The sequence below is a fragment of the Phocoena phocoena genome, chromosome 2 (genome assembly GCF_963924675.1).
Source record: "Phocoena phocoena chromosome 2, mPhoPho1.1, whole genome shotgun sequence".
Taxonomy (NCBI): domain Eukaryota; kingdom Metazoa; phylum Chordata; class Mammalia; order Artiodactyla; family Phocoenidae; genus Phocoena; species Phocoena phocoena.
In genome coordinates this window covers 142,157,836-142,171,274 of record NC_089220.1, presented here as the reverse complement: position 1 = coordinate 142,171,274, position 13,439 = coordinate 142,157,836, and the positions used below count along the sequence as shown (strand labels likewise).

The window sequence follows — 13,439 nt, the reverse complement described above, 5'->3', positions numbered from 1 at the left end:
TAAATTTCTTAAGGGCCAGAAAATTCCTGTGTCATTTAAACTGTTCTGCAAAACAAGAAGCAATGAAAATATCCCCTAATTTGTTATTTCTTCATGCAGCTAGTAGAAAGCTGGTATCTAAATTCCACAAATATAAAATATACAAAAAACTATAGATCAGGCAAACTTACAAATACTATAAACACTTTACAGAAAAACTACTAGCAAATTGAATTCACTGCTCTATTAACATATTGAAATATACTCATCAAATAGTTTATTCCAGGAATACAAAGCTGGTTTGATATTAGGAAACGTGTTAATGTGATTCACAATATAAGTGGATCAAAAGAGAAAAACATGTATCACCTGAAAGGTGTGGAAAACACCACGTGATAAATCTCAATATCTATCCACATTTTAAAAATTAACCTAGTAAACAGAAACAGGAGGATACTTTATTTTCATCATAAAAACTATCCAGATCAAATCTCATAGAAACACTAAAATGTTTACAGGAATTCCTATACTATAAAAGGAGTAAGACACCACTCTTTTTTTTTTTTTTTTTTTGCTGTACACGGGCCTCTCATTGTTGTGGCCTCTCCCGTTGCGGAGCACAGGCTCCGGACACACAGGCTCAGCGGCCATGGCTCACGGGCCCAGCCGCTCCGCGGCATGTGGGATCTTCCCGGACCGGGGCATGAACCCGTGTCCCCTGCATCGGCAGGTGGACTCTCAACCATTGCGCCACCAGGGAAGCCCTAAGACACCACTCTTAAGCACTGTTCTAAGGGTTACAGCAAATATACTTAAACACAAGGGAAAAAGCTATAAATATTGTGAGAAGAGATTATCTCCAAGAGAAAAACATACAGGTTACAAAACAGGAGAGAAAGTGTGATTTTTTTTTTATTAAAAATATACTACTGAACTATACACTTAAAAATGGTTAAGAAGGTAAATGTTGTGTTATTACATTTTTATCACAATTTAAAAATATACATATACAGATTAAAAAAAAAAGACTGGTGGTTATCCCTATGGTAAGAGATATTTCTTATTTAGCTTCCCTGAACTTTTCAAATATATCTCTATCATGACCCACATTATATTGAAAACCATCTTTTAAAAAGAACTTCTAAAAAAACATAACCCTTAGAATTCACATATAAGCCTTATGACCTCAAAATAAAAAAGACAAACTTATATAGTAAAGAAATAAAGAAAACACAAACATAGAATTGATCATGAGAAAGACAGTCTACCAGATTGGAAGAATCAGACTTTTTATGTGCCCTGCCAAGATGATTTACAAGTGAACTATTTCAAAACTTTCAAAGAAACGATGATTATCACATTCTACAGAAATTTCTCTAGAATAACAATGTCCAAAATGGTAGCCACTAGCAACATGTGGTTACTGAGCACTGGACATGTGACTAGTGTATCTGAATGAAGTAAACTTTTTTTTTTGGTGGTACGCGGACCTCTCACTGTTGTGGCCTCTCCCACTGCGGAGCACAGGCTCCGGACGCGCAGGCTCAGCGGTCATGGCTCACGGGCCCAGCCGCTCCGCAGCACGTGGGATCTTCCCGGACCGGGGCACGAAACCGTGTCCCCTGCATCCGCAGGCGGACTCCCAACCACTGCGCCACCAGGGAAGCCCCGAAGTAAACTTTTTTTAATGTTATCTGATTCTAATCTATTTAAATAATGGCATACGGCTAATGACAGTGCAGCTCTAGAGGGTAGAAAAGATGGAAGCTTCCCATTTTGGAACTACCATGACACCAAGAAAATAATGTCAATTTTATTAATAATACAAGAAAAGTCTGGATGAAATACTAGAAAATTGCATCTAACAGTGCATGGAGAAAATATGAAAATGTTCAAATATTGTTTTTTCTAGAAACACAAGGACATCTTAATAACCCGGAAATAAATATAATTCATGATATCAATTATATAGCAAGGAGAAAAGCTCTATAACCTTGTCTTCAGAGGCTGAGAATGTATCAATAAAAATTAAGTATCTATTCCTGATTTTTAAAAAAACCCAAAACTTTCCTAGCATGATTAAGAGATATGAATCAATAGGTATCAGCAAACCTGAAACTAAAATACTAGAAATATCTTCATTAAAGTCAGGAAGTAACAAGACAGAACAGCAGCTATAACTATTATTTATCATACTTTTATAGGCAATAAAAATAAAAAGAAATAAGATACATAACTCTTAGGAAACAGGAGAACAAATTCATTACATCTGCAAAGAAAACTTACTAAAATCAGTTGGAACTATTAATACTAAGAAATGCCTAGCAAGGCTGCTGGTTATTTAATGATTAAAACAGAGTCTTTCCAAGTGGAAATGTTGATGGTAAGGTATATTTAAAAGAAATTCACTAGTAAGTGAATTTAAAGTATTACAAATGTACTACAAAGGCTTAAGAGTCACAAACCGTTGAGCTTTCCCTTGAAATAATCAAATCTGCTAGTAAAACCCTTCAATGGCTTCTGCCTCTTCAGTCACCCCACATGACTAAGGAGAACACATACACTCTCTCCATTTAATCCACACTGATTTCCTATCAACCCAGCAACCAACCATGGCAAAACTAAAACCATTTCAGGAAAAGGCTAATTAATATTTATTATTTTCTTCATGTTGCAAAAAGAGGAATATCATGTTTCCTCTTAGAATACGCCCCTGAAATTTTTAAAGATTTAACCATATGGAAGAGATCTAAAAGTGTGTAAGAAAAGGCTAAAGATTTGGAATCCTAATTCAATTTCCCCTCACATTTTAATAGGAGCCTGTAGCAAACATTTATTTTTAGAGAAATTCTCAGTAGAGAACTGAACAAAAGACTATTGTGTGTTCAACACAGTAAGGTTTCTCTGGTCCCATCTATACCAACTTTTCAAACATCAGGTTGGAATTAAATGATTTTAAACTTTAAATTGACTATTTCCAGACCATAAAATCTAACCACACTTAGTCGGTGTAAGCATTCCAAGTGAGTTATAGCTGAGTTCAAGTGTGAAATCTGCATTTTTCAAGTGCCAATAAAGGAACTTTCCTTTAGACTTTGACTATATACACTGACTTGTTCAAGAATGCCATATAATGTTTTCATTTCCCTCTCCAACAAAAATTTTCATCTGCACCTGATAAATCTGACTTGGTATCGTTTCTGATGAAAAGCATATGGGTATTGGTCATATCACTCTACTATTTTCTTATTAAAATGAGAATTGTAACTTTTTATCTAAGTTAGGAAGAGTAAAAAAGAAGTTTACAGGCCTGCCTGATCACGATGAAAATCGCTATGTCTTAATTTGCAATATGTGTCCTACCACAGGCCTGCTAAAATACAAAAGGAAACAAGAAATTATCTATGATTAGTGGTGTGGTCATCTTAAAACATGTCCACAAATTCCTTGACATATCTCCCATCAAAGGTGGAGTTAGTGCCCTCTCTTTGATATGGACCAGTCTTAGCGACTCTTACTTCTTAATAAAGGGAAGGTGGCTGAGACTGAAGGCTTTAGAGGCTGGGTCATAAAAGTTGATACAGCTCCCTCCTGGCTCTCCCTATGGGGATGCTCACCTGCAGAACCCAGCCACCATGCTGTGCGGAAGCCAGGCGGCCACATGCTCCAGCCCCAGTTCCACTTCCAGAAAAGGTCCCAGCCGACAACCAGCATCAAACAGCAGACAAGTGAGTGAAGAGAGCCTTCACATAACTGTAGCGCCCAGGCTTTGAGCACTTCAACCGACACCATGTGGCACAGAGACAAGCTGTCCCACCAAACCATGTCCAAATTGCAGATTCATGAAAAATTTACAAGTGCCTTTGTTTTAAGCCACTAGGCTTTGGGTGGTTTATTATGCAGCAACAGATAATTGGAACATGCAGATTAATTCAACCACCTTCAGCCACTCAACTTATTCTTTCCATTCACCCCCTGCCCAACCCCTGCCCCAGGAAGACAAACCTGTTTTAAGTAAACAACAACAGTGTTGACATAGAAACTTGAGAGCTAGAATCCCAGCATGTGTTACCCTTGCTGGCAATTAGCTTTCTCTTGTTCTGTTTGCTGCTCACCTCTTAACATACCAGAATTCTTGGCCTTTTCCTCTGTCCTGCCTTAAACTTACTCCTAGCTTTGAAAGGTTGCTTTTATTAAACACCTGGCTTATGAAACTGCTACTACTGCTACATATGCTCCAGTTTTTTAATCAATAAACAAGTGAAATTTGCCTTACAAAAGGCAATTCTGACTCTCAGGCTAGTAAGTAGTTCAAGATGTTCTGATAGAGCTATTGAAATGGGTTCTCAACCCAACCAAGTAACCATATCAAAAATGTACTGTTCCTTCTAAGAAATACTAGGAAGGGAAATATCCTAATAACTAAAATAAGATTTTTCTCTAAAAAACACAAGTCTGAAAAGTTAAAGCCTGAGGGAACCCTGGAGATAATCTAGTTCAGGACTTTTTCAACCAGTGGTATACTGACATAAACCAGGGAAGATTTTCATGACAAAAGTACTAAGAATTTGTATCTTACTCCATCCTCACTGAAATGTCAACCTGCCATAATATAATGGCAGTTTTAAACTTGAATTTTGTTTGTACTTTATTCTTACATTTGTATGCATGTATTTTACAAACAAGATGTACAAAATATGATTTTGTTTATATTTTACAGCTACAGCAATAAAATGTATCCATACGATATTATTTAATGCTCTATCCTTAAAGTTTAGAATATATGATAAATATAACAAAAGAAGCCCTGGGAGTCCATAAATAGTCTTCTAAGAAAAAGAAATTAAAGTAGCTGTTCTATTTTTACTATAAGAAATGTTGGTAAAAATTACTCTAGTCCAAATCATGTGGCAAAACTGAGGACCAGAAAGGTTACACAGTTGGCCTGAGGCCATATAACTAGTTAGTGGCAAAACTATGACCAGAATTTTGGTATACTCATGTTCTCTAGTCAGGCATGGGGTTCCATTAGATTTGGATTAATAGAAGGAAAACAATTACTAACTGCTTCAATTCAGAAGGTAAGTCAAAGTGGTTGGCTGGATTCCAACCCCTTCAATGTTACATTTATAATCATTCTGGAAGACTATCTTCCTCCTAATGTAAAGAAACAGAACCTTAATGAAGGGGCCTCAGGCAACACCAGGGCAATGTGGAGGAAATGTGGCTGACAGTATGGACTGGCTATTCAAAAGCCATTCACAACCCCAATATCCCTTGCCTTAATTGTAGAGACTATAAGAGACTCAATCCTTGGTGTCCACTGCAGCTAGGGGTGATCATATGACAAAATTACAAAGAAATGAGGATATATACATTGGTCACTAAGAGGGCATTTCTTCCCAAATAAAAACATCAGTGCTATGAGAAGGACTTTGGCCCTTGTGCCCTCTTCCTGCCAGGAATGTTGATGTGATTCCTGGAGATGCAGGAGCCATCTTGGTTCCATGGGGACAAAAGCCACACGCTGAGGATTGCAAACAGGCAAAGACAAGGAACCTGGCTCCCTGATGACATAGGAGAACCATCCCATCAGCCCTCAACTCTCTGTCCTCTATCTTAAACTTCCTACTGAGTGAAGTTTAAGACTATGCAGTCGGTTTTTTGGTTACCTGCAGCTAAAAACAATCCTAATTCTTAAACAAAATAAATCTGGCTTTTCTCCTTAATCCATTTTGTCCCAAAGTTGGGTGTCCATCTATGTTATTTTTTTATCACTGAATTTGGTAAATGAATGTTTAATCACCTCCACCACCCTAGCTCGTAGCACCACCCCAAAATGTTTTTTTGTTTTTTTTTTTGCGGTACGCGGGCCTCTCACTGTTGTGGCCTCTCCCGTTGCGGAGCACAGGCCCCGGACACGCAGGCTCAGAGGCCATGGCTCACGGGCCCAGCCGCTCTGCGGCACGTGGGATCTTCCCGGACCGGGGCACGAACCCGTGGTCCCCTGCATCGGCAGGCGGACTCTCAACCACTGCGCCACCAGGGAAGCCCCTCAAAATGTTTTAAAAGATCAGTAAAAGAGAATGAGGCATGTCTCTTTTCTCCAAGATGAAGACAGTTTTAACTTGTAGTAGGTCTCCTGTAGCAGATGGCAGCGTTAAGGGCTGCCTTAGGAGGCAGATGAAAGAGAGATGGTTTCCCTACTCATAACCTAGCTGACCTCAGTCCTGAACAGCATATGGAAATCTAGAAACAGAAAGAAGGAAACCAGAACTATTACATGTCAAGTTCCTAACCTCTACCGGGGAAAGAGCACAAACAATGAGCCTTAACTGGAGGGGATATTATAAAAACCATTCACTCAACCCTTTATTCGATACCTCTTCTTTCACTTGAACATTGTGTTAAGAGATCTTCCACCTCACCTTCCATTTAAGAAACAAAATTAATTGAATCAAGAGAAATACAGTAATCCCAAGGAAGGCTTATAAACAAAACTAGGGTGTTTTCCATTCATCTTCCCATGTCCTTCCTGATAAAATATTTTTCTGGCTACGGAAGCTCGTAAAGTTATATCAATTGTTAAGGTTCAATAGCATTTTCCAAAGGGGTGAAAAGAATGGGTAATACTGATGAGAAGCTAGGAATTCTACTAATTTCATACCAAAAGCACAAAACAACAACAAAAAAGGAATGAAAAAATTTTAAAAAGAATGTGTCTCAGCAAGGGAGCGTCAAAATGCTTTGGCATATTTCCTGGACTGAAGTGGACAAAATCCAGCTGTTCTGGACCAGTAGTCTAGATCATTTCTCTAAAACATAAAAAGAATCCCCAGCCCAAGCAATCACCCAACAAATAGCTCTATAGCTGACAGGGACCCTAAGGGTTCAGAATGGGACACAACATTCCACAACACTCAGGTTCCTGTGATGATCCAAGGGAAATTCCTTAGGCTAAGTCTTTAGGATTGCACTAAGGACCTTAAATGTGAATTCTGCACACAAAAAGCAGAAGCCAAGAAAGTAATAAACATTATGGAGATAAGGAGCGGTATTTATGGATATATAATATAAAGCAACATTCAATGGATAAAAAATATTGCGAGAAAATAGACCTCTACATCAGAATAGTTTCCGATAATTTAGAACCAGAAGTGTCTTGTTCATCTAGACTCACTTTAATGTGAGCAGGAATTCTCCTTCTTGCTCCCAAACAAATGGAACCCCAGCTTAGGACAGAGCATTCACAGATTACTTTTTTTTTAAAGTAGAACTACCATAATTTACAGCAAGCTATTGTTGTGCGTGCTAATTACTCAAACGCACTAAGTTAAAGCCTAAGGACACCGGACAAAAATAAACAAACCAAAAACGAGGTCAAAGTCATTTCCTTTGAAGACTTCACTTAGTTTGTATGACAGGTAATCTCTCAGAATGGACTACAGATATAATACATAGCACCACCCTACCTAGCACATTTCCTGGAGGTACCTTCTCTAGATCTTCCAGTTCCCTTCCCATCAGAAGATACAGGTTTTCCAGGGTACAGCATGCCATGTGGGGGACCGGGGGAAGGTCATCTAATGGAGCTGAGAAGCCTAATGGCACCTAGGCAAAAAAATAAAATAAATAAAGGAAGATAAGTTAGAAGGCATCAAATGAAAAGATGAGTTAATACCTACAAAGTTACTTTATTCAAAAGTAAGATATAGTGCAGTCATATTGCATGTAAACCTGAAACATGTAAATCTGAAACGGCATGATACAAAAATAAGTCTCAGTTTATGAATAAATTCTGAAATAGTGAAACCTCTCAAATATTCAAAAATTGTCAAGAATTCCACATAATCATAAGCTTTATGGCTAAGTAATATAAATTCTGTTGTGACCTGGTAGCACCACATTAACTAACAAACAAAAATCCCCATAGCCCTTTGCTAGTATTTACATGAACCATGTCAAACACCAGTTCTGGTGACCACTATGCTATTATTTCAACGCTCATTATTACTATTACCACTTAAAATCGTAATAATATTATTATAATGTCATGCCAATTATAATCTTATAATATCCTTTAAGCATTCAACAAGGGCTGGTGCTAATGCTGAGCATGACATGAAAACGAGTAACTTTGGAAGAGCAGTTAGACGTAATAAACATGCCATGTAATGGCCAAACAACTGCTACTGATATTATATGCTACACTGTTCATCTGGAAGAGAGCATGCTGTGAAATATTAGGGACTCATGAGAAGACACAGCACACTCACATGCAAAGATATGCTACAGGGATAAGAGATTTATGAACTCCCCCTACATCACATGTATTCTTATGGAGATACTGTCTCAAATTATTCAAGATATTGTCTCGAATTATTCAGTGATCTCCATATAAATGCAAGTGCCCTGAAAGCATTTCAACCAAGGAACCAACTTATCTTTGATACCGAAAGGTCCAAGGCACTGTGCCAGTGCCAGGAGGAGAATAAAACGTCCGAGACATAACATATACAAAGATAATTACCACTGCAAACCTAGAGTGAGTGACACAAAAGCAGTACAGGCAAGTAAATTCATGAAATCTCAGAGGAGGGAGAAGATAATGTGTTAGGGTAGACCTGGAAACTTCATGAAAATGATGACCTTTCAGGTACCTGATACATTTAAAGGTACATGTTCTGACTCAGTGACAACTCTGTAGGGGAGCTCTAAAGATAGGGTGGAAGAAATTTAAAATATAAGGATCAAATTGGGAGAAACAGAATTATTCATAGACAGTATGATCATTCACTTAAAGCAAACTACAGATAAATTATAATTACTAAGACAATTTAGCAAGATGGCCACAGACCAATATACAAAACTTAATTAACTGTATGTCTATAAATCAGCAACAGAAAAAATATAATTTTTAAAACTAACTTTTACAATATCAACAAAATATAAGAGAGCTAGGAATTAGTAACAAAAGTGATTAAAGATTTTTATAGAGAAAATGATAAAACTTTAATAAAAAACATTTTAAATGACCTAAATAAGTGAAGAGCTATACCTAATACATTCATGGATAGAAAGATTCAGCATTGCAAAATGTTGACTAGTGCCATACATGTACCGATTTAAATCAATACCACAGGACTTTTCATGGAACCTGACAAGATGACTGTAAAGTTTATAGAGAAGAGTAGAGAGTTAGGAATAAACGAGATACAAAGAAAAACAAGGTAGAGGAATTTGGCCTTTTAGATGTCAAAACATGTAGAAAAGAAGACAACACTGAATAGAGACAGTGACAGACAAACAGAAAAGATGAAGTCTAATACTCCAGAAACAGACCAATGTACATGTGAAATTTGATTTATTACAGAATTGACAAAGAGGATTAGTGGGTAAAGATAGAATTATTCAGTTAATGGTGTTGGAACAACTGGTTATTTGTATGCGGACAAAAATCAAATTGGATCCCTTCTTCATACCATATATAATACAAACACTGACTTAAACATTTAAACATGAAAGGCAAAACATTAAACTTTAGAAGAAAACAGAAAATTTTGTGTCTTCAGTGTAGTCATAATTTTAATTTTCTTAAACAAGTTACAAAAAATAAAACCCATAATGGGAAAGACTGATGAATTCAACTACATTAAAATTAAGAACTACTGTCCACTGAAAGACACTAAATAAGACGTGTGACAAGTCCCAAACTGAAGAAGGAATTTGCAAAACGTAAAAATGACAAGGAATTAGTATTCAGAATACACAAAAGAATATACAAAATTAATATACAGAATATATAAAAGCCAATATTAAAAGTATATATTGTACAACAGAAAATTATGCAAATGACCCAAAGAGATACCTTCATAAGAGAAAACAAAAATGACCACTAAACATGTTAAAAGAGTAATAAGGAAAATGTACATTGAAACCACAACAAAACACCATATCATACCCATCTGATTAGCAAAAATTAAAAGTCTGACAATACCAAATTTTGGAGAGGACGCGGAATAACTGGCACTGTTAAACACTGCTGCTGGGAGTGTAGGACAGAACTACTTTGGAAGACAATTTGGAATTATCCAGTTAAGCTGAAGATACACACAGGCAATTCCACTATGGGCATATTACCTTGAATTTTTTGCAAATATGCACAAGGAAGATGTACACAAATATTCAATGTAGCATTGTTTCGATTAGCACAAAAGGAAAGCAGCCGAAATACATATTGAAAGGAGAATGGATAAATATTTCTACAATGAAATACAATGCAGCAGTGAACAATAAATGAACTACAGGATAAGCATCAACATAAATTTACCTCACAATGTTAAGTTAAAAAGCAAACTGGAGAATAACTACAGTAAGATTCCATTTAAACAAAGTACACAAACAGGATATTCTTTAGTAATGCACACACAGGTTGTAAAACTATAGGGAAAAGCAACAGAAGGATGGAGCAGACAGACTAAAGGCGGTCCTCCTATGTATGATCCCTGCCTCCTGGTGTTCACCTCCTTGTGCAATCCCTTCCCCCTCAATGTGAGTGGGGCCTGTGACTTGCTTCTCACCAAGGGAATATGGCAAAGGTGATGGGATGTCACTCCCACGATGACCTCAGGTCACACAAGACTCTGTCTTGCCAGTAAATTCACTGTACAGTCTCCTCTCGGGCCTGACAAAGTAAGCATCCAGGCTGGGAAAGTCCATATGACAGGAAACTGCAGCCAGCCTCTAGGAGCTGACAGCAGCCAAAAGAATCTGGGGCCCTCAGGCTCACAGTTACAAGGATGTGAATTCTGCCAACAACCTAAGGAAGTCTGGAAGCAGATACTTCCCCAGCTGAGCCTCCAGATGAGAATTCAACTCAGTCAACATTCTCACTGCAGCTTTGTGAGACCCTAAGCAGGACTAGATAAGCTGAACTCGGACTCCTAATCCACAGAAACTGTGAGATGTGAGAGCAGAAGCAAGAGAACTACAATTCTGCAGCCTGTGGAAGGAAAACCACATGCACAGAAAGATAGACAAAATGAAAAGGCAGAGAACTTTGTACCACATGAAAGAACAAGATAAAGCCCCAGAAAAACAACTAAATGAAGTGGAGATAGGCAACCTTCCAAAAAAAGAATTCAGAATAATGATAGTGAAGATGATCCAGGACCTCAGAAAAAGAATGGAGGCAAAGATCGAGAAGATGCAAGAAATGTTTAACTAACTCCTAGAAGAATTAAAGAACAAACAGAGATGAACAATACAATAACTGAAATGAAAAATACACGAGAAGGAATCAATAGCAGAATAACCGAGGCGGAAGAACAGATAAGTGACCTGGAAGACAGAATGGTGGAATTCACTGCTGCGGAACAGAATAAAGAAAAAAGAATGAAAAGAACTGAAGACAGCCTAAGAGACCTCTGGGACAACATTAAATGGAACAACATTCGCATTATAGGCGTCCCAGAAGGAGAAGAGACAATAAAAGGACCCGAGAAAATATTTGAAGAGATTATAGTTGAAAACTTCCCTAACACGGGAAAGCAAATAGCCACCCAAGTCCAGGGAGCGCAGAGACTCCCAGGCAGGATAAACCCAAGGAGATACATGCTGAGACACATAGTAATCAAACTGGCAACAATTAAAGACAAAGAAAAATTACTGAAAGCAACAAGAGAAAAATGACAAATAGCATACAAGGGAACTCCATAAGGTTAACAGGTGATTTCTCAGCAGAAACTCTATGAGCTAGAAGGGAGTGCCATGACATATTTAAAGTGACGAAAGGGAAGTACCTACAACCAAGATTACTCTACCCAGCAAGGATCTCATTCAGATTCGATGGAGAAATCAAAAGCTTTACAGACAAGCAAAAGCTAAGAGAATTCAGCACCACCAAACCAGCTCTACAACAAATGCTAAAGCAACTTCTCTAAGTGGGAAACACAACAGAAGAAAAGGACCTACAAACACAAACCCATAACAATTAAGAAAATGGTCATAGGAACATACATATCGATGATTACCTTAAATGTGATTAAATGCTCCAACCAAAAGACACAGGCTTGCTGAATGGATACAAAAAAAAGACACATATATATGCTGTCTACAAGAGACGCACTTCAGACCTAGGGACACATACAGACTGAAAGTGAGGGGATGGAAAAATATATTCCACGCAAAAGGAAATCAAAAGAAAGCTGGAGTAGCAATACTCATATCAGATAAAATAGACTTTAAAATAAAGAATGTTACCAGAGACAAGGAAGGACACTACATAATGATCAAGGGAACAATCCAAGAAGAAGATATAACAATTATAAATATATATGCACCTAACATAGGAACACCTCAATACATAAGGCAACCGCTAACAGCTATAAAAGAGGAAATCAACAGAAACATAAAGGTGGGGGACTTTAACACCTCACTTACACCAATGGACAGATCATTCAAACAGGAAATTAATAAGGAAACACATGCTTTAAATGACACAACAGACCAGATAGATTTAATTGATGTTTATAGGACGTTCCATCCAAAAACAGCAGATTACACTTTCTTCTCAAGTGCACACGGAACAATCTCCAGGATAGATCACATCTTGGGCCACAAATCAAGCCTCAATAAATTTAAAAAAATTGAGATCATTTCAAGCATCTTTTCTGACTGCAACACTATGAAATTAGAAATCAATTACAGGGAAAAAATCATAAAAAACACAAACACATAGAGGAGAAACAATACGTTACTAAATAACCAAGAGATCACTGAAGAAATCAAAGAGGAAATCAAAAAATACCTACAGACAAATGACAATGAAAACACGATGATCCAAAACCTATGTGATGCAGCAAAAGCAGTTCTAAGAGGGAAGTTTATAGCTATACAAGCCTACCTCAAGAAACAAGAAAAATCTCAAATAAACAATCTAACCTGACACCTAAAGGAACTAGAGAAAGAAGAACAAACAAAGCCCAAAGTTAGCAGAAGGAAAGAAATCATAAAGATCAGAGCAGAAATAAATGAAATAGAAACAAAGAAAACAACAGCAAAGATCAATAAAACTAAAAGCTGGTTCTTTGAGAAGATAAACAAAATTGATAAACCATTAGCCAGATTCATCAAGAAAAAGAGAGAGGGGACTCAAATCAATAAAATTAGAAACGAAAAAGGAGAAGTTACAACAGACACTGCAGAGATACAAAGCATCCTAAGAGACTACTATGAGCAACTGTTTGCCAATAAAATGGACAACCTGGAAGAAATGGACAAATTCTTAGAAAGCTATAACCTTCGAAGACTGAACCGGAAAGAAATAGAAAATATGAACAGACCAATCACAAACAATGAAATTGAAACCGTGATTAAAAATCTTCCAACAGGGCTTCCCTGGTGGCGCAGTGGTTGAGAGTCCGCTTGCTAATGCAGAGGACATGTGTTCATGCCCCGGT

At 37.4% G+C, this 13,439-nt stretch overlaps 1 protein-coding gene across 2 annotated transcripts in view; it reads right to left on the bottom strand.

The window, feature by feature from the left end:
* Nucleotides 1-13,439, bottom strand: part of EFL1 (elongation factor like GTPase 1) — a 128,499-nt gene that overhangs the window by 74,183 nt on the left and 40,877 nt on the right. For both annotated transcript variants that reach the window (XM_065871813.1, XM_065871814.1), the window contains one exon: nt 7,452-7,590. In XM_065871813.1, the coding sequence (XP_065727885.1) occupies nt 7,452-7,590 (139 nt within the window). The remainder of the gene's footprint in view (nt 1-7,451; nt 7,591-13,439) is intronic.